The sequence below is a fragment of the Neovison vison genome, chromosome 11, assembly GCF_020171115.1.
Source record: "Neovison vison isolate M4711 chromosome 11, ASM_NN_V1, whole genome shotgun sequence".
NCBI classification, from domain to species: Eukaryota; Metazoa; Chordata; class Mammalia; order Carnivora; family Mustelidae; genus Neogale; species Neogale vison.
In genome coordinates this window covers 107,714,780-107,734,566 of record NC_058101.1, presented here as the reverse complement: position 1 = coordinate 107,734,566, position 19,787 = coordinate 107,714,780, and the positions used below count along the sequence as shown (strand labels likewise).

Below are 19,787 nucleotides of genomic sequence, written 5' to 3'. Positions count from 1 at the left end.
TTTCTATTCTCTAGTTCTCCCTATTCTCTATTATGCATAATTGGTCTAATATTAAAATGGCAGTGTAAGCCATGAAGAGATATCATAAGGCAATGATACATGTTGATTTGCCAAATGAAAAAATAAGTTCAGAAGTGGGAGATACTACGTACACCAAGGACAGTCAAGGAAGCTTTGGTGGAAATGAAGGGAATGGCCAAACATTGAAGAGCTGAGAAGGCAGACGCTGAATCTGTGAATGACTTTCTGAATCTTTTGATCTTCTTGCTCATCTTCACACTTCACATTTCTTTTTTGTTTGTAAAAATAAATAAGCAAAACAGTGACTGTACATTTAATAATTACCATAACATACTAATTAGTATTGGCATGATAGTAATATGCCAATAATGTGTCATTACCATAATGGTGAAGTAGTAGAAGGGAAGGGGTGACAAAAGGGACCAAGGGACCATCTTCTCCTTCAAAAGAGCTTGAATTCAGCAAGAAAGACGGGGGCAGGAGATGCATGATGTCTGGAGAATATGAGTTAGTAAGTGGTTCACAGACTGAGCAAGAGAAGTCTTGGTGTGTCACAAAAGGCCTTTGTAGACATACTAAAGTTTTTGAACTTCATCTTAGATAATACAAACTTACCAGTTTTCTAAGCAGAGGAATATTATAATGATTCAGATCTGCTTTTTCTTCTTCCAAATTGTTCAAAATCAAGTAGTGCTTTAAAACTAAATTCAAAGATATTATGCTTTGTTTCTTCTGTGAAGTCAGCTATTCTTTCATTAATTTGAGCAGTTTTTCTTCATAATTCTTAAAGTTTTTGATATTAAAAATAAGACCATGTATATTCACTTTCTGAGATATGCGCAAGTGGGGGTCATGTTTAAAATGCATCCTTGTCGCATGTACATTTTGGCGTTAGGCATGGTGATGGTTTTTTTTTTTTTTTTAGGCATGATGATGTTTAACGGAGCAAGATTACTTACTACAGTTGAGTGGGATCTTGTATGTTCTCATAAAGGACTCCTTGATCTGCCATGTTTGGTGCTCAATCTGAAAGCAGATTCCTATCATACTCTAGCAAATGTTTTCTTTCATATTAAAGAAAATAAATAATCAAATTTTAAACATTTATGGGTTACATTTTTAGCAGAAGAACCTGTTTACGAAAGAACATAGTAGAAGAAAGCAAGAAATGTTGATGGATAAATACCATGGCCTTTTTAGAGGAGGCTTTGGAGTAAGCAACTGTCTTACTAGGAAAAAATGACCTGAACAACAATCATGGTTCTTGGAGGCTTCTGGAAATCCAGATACGTTAGCACCCACTGGCATTTCCACTGTAGGTGGGTTGCTGCAGAGCATTGTTTCCTTAGAAACATGATTTATTGTGGGTTGCTGGGGGGAGGGTGGTTGGGAGAAGGGAGTAGGGTTATGGACATTGGGGAGAGTATGTGCTTTTGGGTAAATTCGAAGGGGAGGTGAACCATGAGAGACTATGGACTCTGAAAAACAATCTGAGGGGTTTGAAGTGGCGGGGGGGTGGGAGGTTGGGGTACCAGGTGGTGGGTATTATAGAGGGCACGGTTTGCATGGAGCACTGGGTGTGGTGAAAAAATAATGAATACTGTTTTTCTGAAAATAAATAAATTGGAAAAAAAAAGAAACATGATTTATTGACCACCAAAATGGCATAATTTATTCTGAAATAGGAAACCAGAGCTTATAAATTAAAGTACTGACCAATCCAATGAGTTCTTTTGGCCACTGAAGCTCAAATTTCATTTTGTTACCACTGAGGCACATTAACATTTCATTTCTTAGGCCACAAGCAAATAACATAAAATGTAACAATCATCAATTTGGAGTCCTGGGTAGACAGGTATTTATTCTATCAAATTCTTTTCTACATTTTTAAAAATTTTTATATAGGAGATAGTGGAAAATTGAGCTAAGCCTGAATTTATATCAAACTTCTCATTTCAGATTTTACTCTAGTTATATTTTGGGAAAAATGTGACGGTCACGCAAAAGATATTTAGGTAAAATAATTATAACAATGTAACTTCTATTGAGTGTAGTGAGCACAGTTTTATTAAAAACGCATATTTGAATACATTTAAAAGGAAGTGAACAGAGATTTGTTGATGAGTGTTTCAGGAAGCAGACTTTAGTAAAAATTGTAGTATAAACAGCATTTGGAGATAGTTATGTTTTAATTATTAATTCTAGGCGATTGAAACTGACTCTGAATGAGCAATTTCAGTTTTGCTCTACCACCAAATATCTTCCATGTTAATCAGGTAGGTTGACCATTGAGAGGTTATTTCATTAAAAGAGGTATGATTCCTAAGTTAAGATCGGCAGAAACAAAAAGACCAGAGAGTAGATTTTATTATTCCTGTGATGATATTTCCTCCTTAGACCCGTGACCTGAAAATTGACTTATGAGGAAAAGGAATCTTGGAGAACTAAGGGTCTAATTAACTATCCCCCATGGACTATTCACTTGGTTATGGGAGTGGGAAAAACCAGATTAGGTCGAATTTTCCCTGGGCCTTAAAGAAGACTCAGATATTAAATTTGCAACCAAAAAACAAGGTTCTCTGGAATTTCCCCATCCCCAATCCTCAATTTGGTGTCAGTTGTCATTTCCCTGGTAGAAATGGGAGGTAGGACAGGTGACCCTGATCACAGGCCTCTCCTGACAAGGATAGCCAGGGCCTCTTAGATGGAGCCGGGGTCTCCCATAGCTTGGAGAGCCCTGGGGCTGCAATGTGTTTTGCTAAATCCCCACGGAAATAAGGACAGCATGCAAAATTATTGTTATGCTTTCTTGCAAGCTATAGGCCGATTCTGAAAGCTTTTCTTGGGAAATGGGGTGGTCACATTCAGGATCCTTACTTAGGATTAGTTCACATGTAGGCTGCTCTTTCCTGACCTGGTAAAATAGGCTTGGCAACTTAGTCAAGACTGGTGAATAACCAGGAGAAACCTGTAAATGATTTCCAATTATCTTATGAATGAATTTTACTCCCTTGCCCATTCAGATAGTTACCTCTAAGAGAACTGTGTGGGACTAAAATAAATGTGTGCATAGAAAGCGTAGAGGAGACATAAGAATGTTTCTCATAAGAAATTGACTCCCATGAGGGGAGTCTGAGCATGTCTGCAGATTCCGGGCACCCTCAAATTTTAAGGCTTCTCTGTTTGCATGTTGTAGTTGATTCTCATTAGAATTTTCCACCTAAAGTTGGGACCACATTCAACTGTTGGTATCTTGCTCTTGAATTGGGACAATATTGATTGCTTTTTGTTTGACAAAATTGCTTTTTTTGCTACATATATACAATGGAGTTTATTTTCCCATAGCTTTCACCTGACCGGGTATCTGTATTTTTTCACTATTTTGTATGGGTAAAATGGGGAGTGGAATATTGTGAATGTATTCATGTAACTTGCTATTTAAATTAGATCCACATGGATTGTTTTGTAGAGAGAATAATTATTTTTTATATATCTGTTTTATAATATTGAGGTTTTAAATCTATGGTCTATTCAAAACAAGAAAAAAATCTATGCTATTTCATGTTTAAATATGTTTTCATATTTACTTAGCACCTCATTTTTCATTATTCTTGATGCAAATATAATTAATACAAATCATACCTATATTTTGAAAATTTATACATTTCAAATCCAATTTAAAAATGTAGGAAATTGGGAAAAATAAACAAATTTTTTCAACAGGAGATTGAATTTTCTCTTCATTGGGAAGCTCAATTAAAATTATATAAAATTTTATATCATACAATATAATTTTATATAATACAAAGTAGGATTTCATTTTACATGATGAATCCAGGTTCCAGTTGACTATAAGTAGTCATTACCAAAAATGAAACAAAGCAACAGCAATAATAAAAACCATTAAAGTCCTTTGTGCTACTAACACAGAGTAGAAAATCTGTCGAGTCATCACCCCTTCTTTGGAACATATTCATATATATTATAAAAAGCAACCTCTTAAAGTACAATAGTCCAATGATCTTACTAAAAACGATATTTCTAGGAGTCATCATTTCTGTAGGGGAGAATTTTGCTTTGTGGGAAGTTACTTATTGTCTATTTCTTAAGAAATTATGCTTTTTGGTTGTGTTTCGCCTGAACAAAATCCAAGATAGATTTTGAAATAACCATTTGCAGCTAATCAGCAATCTGGGAGCTTACCAGACTCATGAGAAATCGTCTTAACAGTGAGAAGCTTCACACTCTCTTTATCGGACTGAGGTCTATTTGGAACAGAAAATATAAGTCAGCACCACAGTAATTAACATTGCATGTCTGTGAAAGAAAATATAAATGATATAAACAGAATGAAGAAGATATGCAAGAATATATATTTTTATGTGTTTCTATGACAAACCTGTGTCTTTTTACATACAGACATACATATAACTTTATAGCACTTTCTACTTCTAGAATCAAGCCAATAAATCTCTGTCATAGGGACGCCTGGGTGGCTCAGTTGGTTAAGCAGCTGCCTTCAGCTCGGGTCATGATCCCAGCGTCCTGGGATTGAGTCCCACATCGGGCTCCTTGCTCGGCGGGGAGCCTGCTTCTCCCTCTGCATCTGCCTGCCATTCTTCTGCCTGTGCTCGCTCTCTCTCCCTCTCTCTGACAAATAAAAAAAAAAATCTTTAAAAAAAAAAATCTCTGTCATACTGTTAAGCAATGATAGGTAAATCAAACACAAAACCGGGTCATGTGAAACATTGCTCACAAGGTCCATATTGCACAGGCCTCCAGTCCTGCCTTATGAAAGGGAAGACATAGGGGTGTTTCCCAGCCTTTTGGGCCCATGCTGAGGTCTGGGGAGCTCTTTTCATGAAGCTGTGGCTCCTGCAGTAAAGTGTCTGTTCTGACCAAGAGTTCCCACCTATCCTTTCCCACATTCGAAACCGTTTCAAATCCAGAGTAGTTTCTTGGACATCTCAAGAGACACCATTTCGAATACATAAGAAGGATAGGTGACCTAAGGATATTATTTTTAAAGTCCACTATTCGATGAACATACAAAAACTACTAGGTGAAGGCAGGCTGCAAATTTGGGTCAACAAAGAAGTCTTAACTACAAAACTTGTTTTTGATATTAAAACAATTTATTTCTTTATAGAACCTTGACTTTAACAGCTGGCTGGATTAATGACAACTGCTTTTTTTTTTTTGTTTTGGTAAACTCAAAATAGAATAACCATCTACTGCTAAGATAAAGCCACTCAGAGCTGTCTCACGGTGCAGTCATGGTTATCCCCTGTGATAAACATACTGAAAATTTCACTGGAAAAGCTCTTCTTAATCTCCAAGTATGTTTTCTATGAGATTTTTCCTTATAGTTACTTATATTCATTCTTCTATCTTTGCATTTCATCTTTATTTTTGTTTTTATTTATTTATTTTAGAGAAAAAGAGAGAGAGGGAACACAGGTGGGGGGAGGGGCAGAGAAAGGTGGGGAAAGAGAACCCTAAGCAGACTCCTTGTTGAGCGTGGAGCCCACGGGCCTTGATCTCTCAACATTAAGATCGTGACCTGAGCTGAAATCAAGAGTCAGACGCTTGACCAACTGAGTCACCCAGACAGGCGCCCCTGCATTTTACCTTTTGATTTCTCATTTTACTACCATATCCAAGATTTAGAACAATGTCTCTTTAGTTGTTGGAATTTCTCTCTTGATTCAGGGAATTCTGACAAAGAGCCAAACCTTGTTTCTTGGGCTTTTTACACAGATTATTTAAAAAATAAACCAAAATGTGTAAGTAGAAGATTAATTTTTTTTCCCCTTATATAAAAGGCAGGGTCAGAGCTTCTGGGGGAAAAAAAAATGATGTTGCTACTTACTGGTCATTTCCATTTTCTGGTGTGCCTAGGGAAGGAAAGAACATTTATTAGAGCTGTGAGGAGCTTGACTATAAAAACAAACAAAAACAACTCCAAGTCCTCTGCTACTTTCTGGGCAGAGATATTTATGATGCCATTTTGTAACTTTTTTGTCTCCCCTCCAGCTCCACTAGTCTTTTTCTCAGATATGGTTCCTATTATTCCTCAGGTACGGCTGATACATTCCTGGGATAGTCCGAAGTAGGCCAACTCCACTGAATTTAGTTCTGGACTAATTTCAATCTTATAGTTTCATATTGTTATGTGAAACTACTATCCATTATCACACATCCCACAGACACTAGAAAATGTCTCAGTTAATTTCAGTATCTCTGAAAAAAAATTTTCCTCAAAGTATCGCATTACCTTTTTATACCAGAGAATTGAATTTTTGGCTCTCCTTCATACACTGCTCTTTCTGGAGACACAAATCACTGCATTTGTGGTGAACAACAATGTAGACTTTGTTTCTAATTGCATCTGGAGCCCACTGATTTGGCCTCTCAAAAGTGCTCTGCAAAATGTCACTGAGGTTACTAACTGTAACTAATCTTTTTTTGTTTTGCTGGGCTGCTCCACCAGGGTCTGACAGAAGACATTTAGGGTATAGAGTGAGAATTCAGAATGATTTGTTCTTCACAAAGCCTTGGATGTTAGGGAGCATTGGTCAAACCCTGCATCATTAATCTGTGAGGCCTTAAGCAAACTAATGTAATTGCTTAGGGTCCCCCCTGTTTTGCTCCCAATTTTTTGTGGCTTTATTTCATAGGTACTCAGCTTTTGTCTCTTGGATTTCCTTTCACCTCTAATGTAGTCCTTGTCTTTGGGATATGCCCTTTAAATACAATTCTCTTGGTGGTGACCATCATTGTTTTACAAAGAGTTTGATTTCCACTGATATTTTAGCTACTTCTATTTCTGTCACCTTGGCTAAGATATGCCATCATGACTCTTAATCCCTAGGATTCAACTCATGGCACCATATGCTATTCTTTAACTCAATCTAACTTTATCTTCCCAACATCAGTAGGATTTTAACAGCATTTTTTTTCCTATTTTAAGTGTTATGTATGATATCACTTGTGATGCTCATAACCCTATTTCAGAATGAGTTGATACTTTTTTGCGTGCCTGTTTTAATACTTTTCCTCAGAATACTGTAATTCAGTTTCATTAGCAGATAGATGCACACCAAAAGATTACCTTCTGCATATAGGCTGTTCTTCCTTGGGTTAAAGCTCAGACTGCTGTCAACATTATCTAGATAAGCTTAATTTCATACCGAAATCTCTGATTCATGTTGTCTTCCACAGAGCAGAGAGGGTTTACAAATTTTCTGAACTTGATGAAGTCTCACCCACATACTTCAGGAGAGATTAACTGTAGGTGTTTAATGGTGCTAATTTAATAACAATGCTGTGAAACTTCTGTTTGGAAAACAAAGTTAACAATAACCAAATAGATTTGGCTAATTGTACAATTGCTGAACTTTGTTATAAAGTATTATATGCCTCCACAATAACTCTCCATAGCTGTAGGAATTTTATACTTATTTTCCCTGAATGATCCAATTCACCCAATTCATCTTCTTCATTAGAAAATGTCAACTTTTCAAATAACATATTTGCAAATCTTCTTATGCAAAGCAGTCTTTCAGTGTAGGGTATTTTTACAAGTGGATTTAGCACGTTAATTTTTTTTACCTATCCTACATACTCAACACCCACAGGCTTCAACTTAGATGGTCAATGTCCCATAAAAGATAGGACTGGTGGTTTAGAAACTTAGAGAAAGTAAACTGATTTATAAAATTGCTATTTGCCCTCTGGAAATAGACTAAGGAGACATATTTCAGACATTATTAAGAAGTTCATTCACAAACTCTCAAAAGGAAAGGCATTTATTTGTTTTCTGCTCATTTTCCAATAAGAGCTAAAATGAACACTACTATTTTTTTGTGTGTTAACTTTGCCTTGTGTTGTCACGCTTGTGCCCTGAACTCTCTGTGTGGTGCATGGCGGAGACTGGCTGCAGGAACAGCATCCCTTAATGCCCTGGGGGCACACTCTTTATGGGGTAAAAAATAGTATGGCTTGCATATCTTATAAAAATAATCAATTTTGGGAGCCAGCGTGATGCACGTGATCTGGTAAGTGTCCGACTCTTGGTTTCAGCTCAGGTCATGACTTTAGGGGGGTGAGAATAAGTCCAGTGATAGGCTCCTCACTCAGTACGGAGTCTGCTTGAGATTCTCTCTCCCTTTCCCTCTGCCCTTTCAACTCATGCTCTCTCTTTCTCAAATAAATAAATATTTAAAAAATGCATTTGGTTTCAGGAGAATTTAGAGATTCATCACTTCCATACATCACCCCATGTTCCTCACACGTGCTCTCCTTAATCCCCACATGCGTTTCACCCACCTCCCCTCCAGCTTCTCTCCGTGTGTTCTCTATAGTTGAGAGCAGCAGTAAAGAAGAGAAGGAAAGACTTTTAAAGAAGCGAGGAAAGACTTTAAATGCCATGGGAGAGATTAAGGCGGATAAGAAAGAATTGTCAAGCTTAAAACCCACTAAAAATCGCAATCATGTTTAGTTCTGAGGAGCTGAATTAATCAGCAAAACACACAGTCACGGAACAACCTTCCCTGAAAGGAAGCTCTGCCCCCCCACTCCCCGGTTCATGAGATTGTGGGGCCCTCACCTAAATTCTTAGCAATGCTTACCTCTATTCTCTGTCACATGGAAGTGGAAAAATTCTTCACTACAGATAAGGTATGTCATTTTATGCCTCCGTTAACTACTATAATCCCCTGGCCACTCACAAAAACGAGGGTTCTTTCATTAAAAAGACTCTGTCCATATCTGATAATATCTGCCACCAGCAGGTAATTCTCATCAATTCATTCATCAGCATTCAGTGGATTTCTCTGTCCCTTCCCCTCTATTTCTGTGATCAAGCAATAGGGCATTTTATTTCTTTCTGTAATCCTTCTTTCCCCGTAACTGTTTAAATTCAAGTTTAGACTGAACGTACATTCACCTTTGAAAAAACAAAATGAAACAAAACTCTGTTACCTACCTGGGTCTGTCTTCCAGCACATTCGATACAAACCCACAAGAACAAATGCAGAAAGTGTCACTACAATCAAAGCAATCACCACTGGCAAAATAATACCTAAAAGTATTGAAGACGTTGGCAATTAGAGTAGCTATTGAATTTAACAGTAAAGAATTTACAGAACAAAAGCAGGCATGCATCTTTCCTTCTTTAAACATCACTCTATTAAACATACTATATTTTCAGCAAAGAAGATGTATCTGATTCAAAGGTTTCCCTCTAGTTGTCATTTCTGATGTATCCACTTGATGTCAGTCTTGCAGCCTTTTGAAATCAAGTTCCAAACGTACGGGAGCTGGTTTCCTCACCTTAGAGACTGGAGAAGCAGAAGATGTCCTCTATGCTATAAATCCACATTCACACATTATATTCTTTACTACTTTATAATACGGTTACCAGAATCGATTGATCAATCAATCAATCAATCTATCTATCATCTATCACGTACTGGAACTGCTCTAGCTGTGATGTGGGCTTCCTAAAAAATACAGAAATTCTTAATTTCTTGGGAAATGAGTGGATTTTTTCTACTCAGTCGTAGAGTACACATGCATGGTATATGATATGTATGTTTTGGCTAAAACAGAGCATTTCTTTAAAGCCCATTTTTAACATAAGGTAAAGTTCTGTGAAGGTGAACCGTTCATTTTTATGGAGCTCTCTGCCAGTGTACTTACGGCTTATCTTTCCATAATAATATCTTAGAACTAGAAAAGGCATAAAATAGCATAAGTGGACATAAGTGCATATCAGGATGGATATGATTTCTAAAAATGAGCACATGGTTCAAGAATGATGTACGTGTGTATGTGTACACACATTAAGGGGAGTGGTGTTGTGACAGTAAGTTGGGGTGAGTTTTTATTCAGAAGAGGGTCTTGCTGTTTTGGTTTGGCTTTTAGCATCTGGTCTTCTTTTGTGACAGTCATTGCCCAGGTGAAGACAACGGTGATGAAAAGACAGAGCTGTCATAGTCATACAACCAGAGATGCAGAGGCCGTAGTGATTGTGATAGTTTACTGAGTATTCTCATCGGCTTGCATATGTCCTCCTCGTATTTATCCAGTTTTCTGTAGGATGGCTTCTACTTCCAATTTTATAGTTAAATATATGCTTCATATTAGACCTTGTGTGAGATCATGAGTGCCTCCAAAAATGAACATGCTGTGAATTAGCAGGTCGATAAATGCAGTGGTGACTTTTTGAATGGGATGGTTTTACCTAAATCTAGATCATCTTTTGTCATCTGCTTCATATACATTCTTCTCATTCTTAATTTCTAGGCAAGTGAGTGGATTTTTTTTTTTTTTTTTCTATTTAGTCCTAGAATACACACATAGGTTACATGATATATTTATGTTTTGGATAAAATGGAGCGTTTCTTTAAAGGCCATTTTTAACATAAGGTAAAGTTCTGTGAAGGTGAACAATTTATCTTTATGGAGCTCTCTGCCTATGCACTTTGGCTTATCTGAGACTAGTCTTATCCATTCACCTTGACCCTTGGTGGTAATCGCTTAACGCTGGGGTAAAAAAAAAAAAAAAAAAATCCCTAAGGTGTGCTCATTAAAACCAGACCCAACAGCAGGAAATTCTCAAAACAGGCAGTAATTAGGTAGGATTATAATGAAATTCCAGGTTCAGCAAAGTTGATAAAAGACTGTCTATAATCGAATCCTCTCTGTTATCAGCCACATTAAAACATTTTGAATATTTGTTGACACAAATGAAGAAACGTCTTTTACTCACTGGAGTAAGAGGGGTTGGCTGAAGAAGAGCTTGCGTTTTTTGCATCTTCAGTACCTATTATTTTAAAAAAGAAAAACAATAGGTCACCTTTGGTTAATGTATGCCAATCCTCACATTCCACACCCCCCCCAACCACCCCATTTAACTAAGCCTCTGTGATTTCTAGGTATGATGGTTTCAAGTGGAAACAAAACAAAACAAAGCAAAACAAAAAACAAAAACCCTCCTTCTGAAAGAACTCTGTTTTGTAAATCAAGATTGGTAGGGAGTTAATGTATACAATTTGACGAGTTTGGACAAATGCCTATACCTGTGAAACTATCACCATAATCAAGGTAATAGACATGTCTATCACTTTCAAAGTTTCCTTGTGTCCTTGCTTTACCACGGATATGCAGTTTTGTTTTGTATTTCACTTATACCTTGATAAAACTGTTAAAAAAAGATTCATAAGGTTTTCTTGGTGAGAAGGGATCAAGGAAAGCACATGTCCACTCATGCACACAGAAGTCATACCTTGAAACTGGGAGTTGTTTCCTGGCGTTGTTACTGAGACTGAGGGTGATGTACTGGTATGAGAAGTTGACCCCTCCGGAGGTAGAGAGCTTTCCCCTGTAGGGAAATCACAAATCCAGTCAGATGAGGGTATTAATTCTTCTTACTGAATTTCTTTGCTGATTTTACAGTTTGCATTTCTGAGGACCTGTGAAAACTGTTTCTTGTGGAATCATAGGATACACAAAATCATACATTAAATTGTAAGTTCCTCTATTCCTCCTGTAAAGATGATTAAAGTTGGGATCACAAGAGCTGGGTATCAGTATCACATCTTGAAGGATTGGCCGAGAAAGCTGGAGTAAGTCTCTTTCCTAGGCTGCAGTCTGTGTCACCGGCTGCATGAAAATTTTGTGGGATGCAGATCTATTTGGAAGCAGCAGTCACATTTCAGATATTGCAACTTTGGGGGAATAGAGATATATTTTTTTTCCAACACATGTACTTCAAATAGACATAAATGCACAAGACTTCAGATTTTATCCTGTTTCTTAGTGATCGAATAAAAGATTGCCACTGAGGCTTTGGTTAAAAGGATTGAGGAAGATAGCATGGAAGATTGCTTCATTTTCACCTTTAAAAGTCAGTGGTTCTTTACACGTATGTGCCTTTTCTAGAATAACTGCTGCTTGCTTGCATTTTCACCGTTTCATGCTCTTTTCTTCCGAAGAAATTGTTAATTTGAAGTTCATCATTATTATCATTATTATTATTAATTTGTTTAATTAAGCATCTGCCACCTTTCTTCAGAAGGGCTGAAACAAAAGTTCTAAATAAAAGTGCATTATTCGGGGCACCTGGGTGGCTCAGTGGGTTAAGCCGCTGCCTTCGGCTCAGGTCATGATCTCAGGGTCCTGGGATTGAGTCCCGCATCGGGCTCTCTGCTCAGCAGGGAGCCTGCTTCCCTTTCTCTCTCTGCCTGCCTCTCTGCCTACTTGTGATTTCTCTCTGTCAAATAAATAAATAAAATCTTAAAAAAAAAGTGCATTATTCAACATCTACTAATCTCAACAAGTTGCACAGAAATACCAATGTGTAAATGCTTTATAAGTTTGTAGTATCTGTTCTTGTGAATTTACGATGAAGCACTGTTTGTATTTAGAATGGTTTTGAAAAAGAAATTATTTTTCAAAGAATGTAGTTTCAAGTAATTTCCTTTGATCACACCTGTTTGCCTTTTCTCACCACTGAAGTTTAAGTTCCTGCGGTGTGAAGGCCGTAACTGCCACCATACTCCACATGGGGCTCTAACGGCGGTGGGTGTGCACTGAAATGGAGCTGGCTGCTTGGCTGAAGCAAGAGGCATTTCTTATAATTATGGCCCCCTTAGGAGTACTGAGGACGTGTATAATTGCATCAGAGAAATTGATATTGCCTATGACTGCCTTGGATCTTTCCCTTTTTGCCACCCACAGCCCAGCACGCCCTGCATGCTCATGAATTTTTGACATCTGTGGGGGAAGAATAATGTTTAGAGTCTGTACCGTTCTTGCCATGCAAGAGATCTGTGGGAGGAAGCTAGATATATGCCCATAAGAACAAAGAAAAATGTCAGGCTAGTGCACTACACAGGCAGAAAAAGAAATATTAAATGAAAGAGTGGGAACTAGCTGAAACCGTGGTACTTTTAGCTGCTTTTTCCTTTTTCCTGCATCAAGTGTTTTAGTGAGAATGTTGCCCTTTTGATTGTGTTGGTAGAGAACAAGATGGCCGATTAAATTACCAACAGTATTAAGCTCCCTGGGTTTTCCCAGTGGTTAATTTTCAAGATTCCATACCCTATCTTACTATCTTCTCATAGACAATCCAAGTGGTTACAATTCTGATTATTACTTCTGTGGTTTAGATAAAACTCCAAACTGCCCTACTTAACATATTGATTGTCCAGTACCATCTGTTATTACTTACGATCCATAGGCCTTGGCAATAGAGTTAACCTTCTCAAAAGAAGAATTTATTGGCTCCTTGGACAAAGACTTTAAAATTTTTGTTTTTCTTTTAACCTCAACCTTCAATTGATAAATCATTTCTTGGGGCATCTGCTGGCTCAGTTGGTTGAATGTCTCTGATTCTGGCTCAGGTTGTGATCTCATAGGTCGTGGGATCAAGCCCTGAGTTGGGCTAAGCTCTCAGTAGTAAGTCTGATTCAGATTCTCTCTCCCTATCTCTCTGCCCTTCCCCCCACTCACGCTCTTATTCTCTCTCTCTCTTTCTCAAATAAATAAATAAATACTAAAAAAAAAATTCTGAATCTGGTACACCTACACCCACACTTACTTTGCTTCGGTTACATGTAATGCCTTCTGGTATTTTGTTTTCTATTGTCTTTTATTTAATTTTTTCCAAAACTGGCCATAACCCACTTGTTGAAAACTAACTCACCGTTTGAGGAAACTTGTCTATTAGCATGCTCATATCGAAATTATTATTCTTGGCTTAATTCATAAATTGTGGCCCTAATGGAATTCTTTCTGTGACTAAGATAGAGGGATCTATGATGTGTTCAGAGCTGATGATGTTTGTGGATTTTGTTGAGACTCGGTTATGCTACATTACTACTAAAACAGGATTGACAGAGGAGATACAGGAGTATAGTGGAGTAGTTACAGGCGTGATTCTGAAGTCAGAGTAGGTAAGTCAAATCATTCCGTAGAATGCTGGGCAAGTCACTTAACCTCTTTGTGCTTGAGTTTCCACATGTACAAGTGGTGATTTTAATAGTTCTATATCATAGTGTTGTAAAGTTAAATGGGTAAAATAAAATTTAAATGGCTTAGAAAAGTACTTGATACTAAGATATTTATGTTATTTTATAATAATATTTTATTATTATATTATTTTATAGTATTTTTATTATATTGTGATTAGGCCTCTAAAGAGTTGTACTTTTCAACCACAGTCAACTTGTCCCATTTTTTTCAAAAATTCTTGATATAAAAATATATGCGATAGACTATTCAGACACCTCCATGTTTTTGGATACCTCTTTTCTCTAACCAGGAACTGGAATGACGAGTATATAGCACTCTTAGACAACATAGATTTACTGTGGGACCCTGACTTTTGGTGATTATAATGCTTATTTAATCGCAAATATGTTGTGTCATAATTTTTTTAAAACTTTATTTATTTGTTTGACAGAGAGAGTACAGAGGGAGTGGAAGAAGCAGGCTCCCCTGCTGAGCACGGAGCCCAAAGTGGCGGTTGATTCCAGGACCCTGGGATCAAGACCTGAGCTGAAGGCAGATGCTTACCCTACTGAGCAACCCAGGTCCCCCTGTTGGGTCACAATTTAAACTTAGTTTGCAAGCCAGAAAAATCAACTACAGGCCATCTGCTTTCTAAAATTCACAGTTGTGTTCTTGCTGATGCCATGCGTCCCCCAGGCTGCTCCCAGTCCGTGACTGAGCCTAGCAAAGATAAGGAAGCAGGCTTGTTCCTGGGAGTCAGAAACTCCTCTGAGGAGAGACTCAGACTGGAGAAGTCCCTGTTGCCCTTTAAGAGGGGGTATATAAGATACATAGGTATTAATGGGAGAAAAGTGTGATTGGCAGTAGAGGAGAAGACATTCTACATAAAAAAGAAAGGAAAATTATATATTCTATTTTTATTTCTTGTATGTTGCCTACACTTCTTTCTAAAATGTGGACACTTAAAGTTAAGTACCAGAGAGGCTAAACTCAATTAAATTCAATGATTTTTTCCCATTACTTATAAATAATTGGTACTAGTGTTTAATTGCAATTTGATGGATTCATGTCTCATTTTTAAAAATAACTTTTCAGTATTTAACACAATAAATCATTCACTCTTCCTTAACCCTCCATCTTTATGTGGCTTGCAGCAGGAACACATCTTATGGCTTATTCTTCTTGGTCTCCAGCTGCTTCCCCTTGCTTTGACTCACAATCTTTGAGGGTCCTGGAGCTTAGTAATTGTCCTCATCTCTAACTACAGTAATTTCCTTGACGATCTCATTCAATTTCAAGGCTTAAATACAACATCAATCCCACTGATCCCTGAATTTATATTTCCAGCCCAGATTTCATTCTTAAACTCCAGACTCATAAAGCTACATGCTTATTCAGCAAATAACAAACATCTTAAATTCAACACATCCAAACTTGAACTTCTACTTCATCTGCAGCCTACCCATCTGGCAATCATTCCTTCCAATCTTTCAGGCCAAAGACCTCACAGCTATTTTTGTCTCATCTTTTGCATCCTAGCCCACATGCAGGATCAGCAGGAATCTCTATTGGTTTCACCTCCGAAATATATACAGAGTTAGAGACTTCACACAACCTACCCTGTGACTACCCTGGTCCAAGCTAACAGCATTCCTCTCCTGGAAAATTTCCAAAGTATTTTTGCTTCATCTAACAGGTTCTCCTTAGTTCTCAGATTTACATTTATAAGATATGAGTCAGATCATGTCACTACTTTGCTCCAGACACCCAATGTTTCCCCATTCCACTTATGGAAAAAGCCAAAGTCCTTGCGATAGCCCTCCAAGCCTAGGCAATCTGCCTGGCAAATCTCCTACCCCATTTACTCAGTACAGGCGCTGAAACACATGGGTTCTCTCCTCAAGTTCTAGCTCTGCCTGGGTGCTCTTCTCTCACGGACTGGTTTGCTTACTTCCTCGCATTTACTCAAATCTTTTTAGGTAAGCTTACCTTGATCGCTTTTTTCGGTCCTGCAAACTGGTCCCCACCTTTCTTCACCTAGTGAGCTCTCCTTCCTATACTGCTGTGAATTCTCTCTTTTTCATCATGTTGACCACCTTCTAACTAAGACCCTTGAGGACCAGGATAATATTTTGGTCACTCATGTTTCCCAAATGTTAGAACAGTGTCTGGATGTAGGGTCTCTAAGTCCTTGCTTTATGGGTAAACAAATTTTTTGGCAGAAGTGACTACTGCTAAAGATTAAATGAATTAATGGGCATACCATTTGTGTCTTCATATTTGGACAGATGCATGTTTAAGATAATTGTATCATTAATATTTTCATTCATTCTACAATAAGAAAAAATAGATACCTACTCCAGTTCAACAGGAGATATTGAAAGAAATAGAGTGGAATACAAGAGGTAGTTATTGCATTTAAGGAGCTTATATTTTAGTAGATCATGACCTGAGCCAAAGGCAGATGTTTAATGGACTAAGTTACACAGGTGCCCCAAACTTGGTGTACTCTTAAAACATGCAAAAAAAAAAAAAAATGATTACCTCAAATTTCTTTCACTTTGCTTTGGGTCATCAAGGTGACTAACCTTGGTTAACAGAATCTTCTAACTCAGTGATAACTGTGAATGGAGATTTATTTACTTTATATAACTTTGTAGAATTATATGTTGAAGAAACATGTATTTTTTTTTGTTATTTGAATGTGAATAGTCATTAATTTCCAGAAAGCTGTATACAGTATACAAAGAATGAATGAGGCACTGTGTTAATCATCTCATTCTGTAATATTTTTAATCTTGTGCTTTGAATATGAGAGATACTGTGGCTTGGAACTAAGACATAAACCAAGTAGGACTTAAAAGTCTTTCTTTTCCCTTTTCATTATACCAGGTAACCAACAGATTTTAAGTGAGTTAAGTTCAACTTATTTGTGAATAGCATCATTATCAGTGAAATCAATGAAATTTTTTCTCAACATTCTAAAGTTTTAGAGTGTTCTTACCCTTCCCCTAACATAGAAACATCATTATACCTTAAATTCACAATTTGAATAACATGACCCGAAAACATTGAAAAGCATTATAATATATAACTGTGCCAATGTTATATTTTCTGAGAATAAAAAAGTAAGCATTTCAAAATATGGACATGAAAATATTAAATAGGATTTTTATTTTCAAACCCTTTCAGGGTCCTATGTGTCAGGCACTGTTCTAAGTGTTTTCAAATATTAACTCATTCAACTATCATATTATAAATATTTGCATTTTACAAAGTGGAAACTGAAGCCCAGGGAGATTAATTGATTTGCCCAATGTTACACAGCAAGCAGGTGTCAGTCAGGATTTGAATGTAGGCTCTCGAGTCTGTGCTGTCAAACATCAATCCATGCTACTTGCAGTTGCATTTCAGCAGGAATGAGTTACGAGTTTATGCCTCTTATTTTTGTTACATTAAATATAGTCTATTTCAATTTAGACCCCAATCAAGACAAACTTGTTTCCATCAAGGCAAACTAAATAACACCTTCCTTCAACAGGACAAACCAGACCATGCAGATGCATAAGACAGAGAGAATTATTCCTAATATATTAGATAAAGCACATTGTAGAGTTTATAAGGCACACACCATTAGTAATAACATTGAAATGTACTGGCTCTTAAAGTGAATGCTGGGTAGCTAATCAGTTGAGAATGTGAGTTCTTATGACTTTCCGTGTAGACTAGAGAGGCACAAGCACTTCTCAGAGACTCCACAGATTTCTGAACCAGAAGAGAAACCACTCAGCTATATCCAAATTTATACAGTTTCCTAAGTGAAAGTTTATGGCAGACCCTATCACCTCCATATTGACATGTTCCATTAGGAAGTCCTTTTATTCTCAACTAATCTTTAAAACATTTATAAAATTTCTAAGTTAAAAAAACAAAACACAATAATCCTCTGGATACTGCTTTACTATAGGTATATTTTTAGCTTGAGTGGATTCTACCTAAATAATTGTGTCAATTATTTGAATAATTGTTATTCAAAGGTAGAATACTCAGGTAAGTAACCTTCTGCATAGAAGGATCGATGCTTCACGTTATATGAATTCCTAGAGGCCAGCAACTAATTCTCAAGCATTTCACAGGGTGTTGAGCACAATGAAGATGCCCGGCTGGAGCATTCTCCTTTCCAAAAGGCCAGTGGTCAGGTTTGGTAGGACTAGTAATGTCTGTTCTGGCTTCTAATTTTCCATCAAAATCAATGTCTACAATGCAATTGAGTTTGTGAAACACAGTTAAAAAGTAAAGAAGATGGATACAATGAGACCATTCTCAAGTTGTACCGATGGCTATGGGAATGTGGTTGCAATGACGAATTTTATATGTCAATTTGACTTGGTCATGGGGTTCCCAGATATTTGGTCAAGCATTAGTCCGGCTATGTCTGTGAGTGTATTTTTTGGATGCTATTAACATGTGAATCAGTAGACTGAATAAAGTCTATGCCTCTCATCCAATCAGTAGAAGACCTGAATAGAATAAACAGGCTAATAATCCTTCAGTAAGAAACAAGGAGTAAAGAAGGAAATCTGTGTCACTGCCTTGAGCTGGGACATAGGTCTTCCCTTACATTTGGACTCAAACTGAAATATTGGGCCTTTCTGGGTCTCGAGCCTGCTGGCTTTCAGTCTGGAACATACACCATTGGCTCTCTTGGTTCTCAGGCCTTAGACTGTAACTATACAATTCATTCTCCCGGGTCTCTAGGCTTCCTGGCTACAGATCTTAGGACTTCTCAGCTTTCAAAATGCATGAGCCAATTCCTTATAATAAATCTCTATACAGAGATATATAGAGTTTCTCTGGAGAACCCTGAGTAATATAGTTGTATTCTCCAGAAAATTGAGGGCTAGTCATTTATTTCTTTCCCAATCCATGGAGGCGTATTGGTCCATTTTTCTTCAGATCTAAGGTCCCTTATCAAAGAAATCAAGTTTCACTTTCAAGGACACATTATTATCTCTGCTCATCTGTGGCAAAATGATAAGGCTAAAGAAAAGTGAATTTCGTCATTGCTTAAAATTGTTGTCATGGCCATATGATTCCTGCATTTAACTCTTGGGAATAAATAGTCCGGCATCACTTTTTCTTTGCATTTCCTCAGTAGCTCTGAATTCGGAGCTAGAAAAATGAGTAGGCAGAATAATCTGGAAGATACCCAGTCACTTCTTTCATGAACCTTTTCCTCATCTTCCTTACACTGCTTTCCTAAATCTGATGTATAACACAACCATAGCTAAAGGGAGAGAAAAAAAAATCTCTCCTTTCTCCAATCTTAACTTGAGGTTAAGAAGTCTGAAGTTTGTCTATGACACATCATTGTAGACCTGTATGGCCACTAGAGTTATTACAGTATTTATTTATTTTTTGCCATGCTGATTAGTCTTCTAGGTAACCCTAATGGCAGGCTCCAGTATCACTCATAACTCTTAGCCAGAGTTACATGTGAAGAAACAGAAGAACTATTTATTAAATGCCTGAGTTAGCGGTGGTTGATCAAATATATGGTTCTGTGTATTTAGTATAGTATCATACTAAATTTGTGGTCTTACCATACATGTTATAGTTGGTAGGTGAAGTTTGACTTTCTCACATACTTCAGACACTAAGCCATTGTCAGCATTGTTAAAACATAATGATCCACCTCATACTGTGTTTCCTCTATTGAGTGGAATAAATGGCCATGTTTTCAG

The 19,787-nt window shown here is 37.2% G+C and overlaps 1 protein-coding gene across 1 annotated transcript in view; it reads right to left on the bottom strand.

Annotated features, from left to right (window-relative positions):
• The window catches only part of EMCN (endomucin), a 108,348-nt gene that overhangs the window by 20,713 nt on the left and 67,848 nt on the right, over nucleotides 1–19,787 (bottom strand). Inside the window, exons 6-10 of the mRNA XM_044224409.1 lie at nucleotides 11,315–11,410; nucleotides 10,799–10,852; nucleotides 9,011–9,106; nucleotides 5,894–5,918; nucleotides 4,225–4,286 (exon numbers count right to left, since the gene is read on the bottom strand). Coding sequence (XP_044080344.1) covers nucleotides 4,225–4,286; nucleotides 5,894–5,918; nucleotides 9,011–9,106; nucleotides 10,799–10,852; nucleotides 11,315–11,410 — 333 coding nt within the window. The remainder of the gene's footprint in view (nucleotides 1–4,224; nucleotides 4,287–5,893; nucleotides 5,919–9,010; nucleotides 9,107–10,798; nucleotides 10,853–11,314; nucleotides 11,411–19,787) is intronic.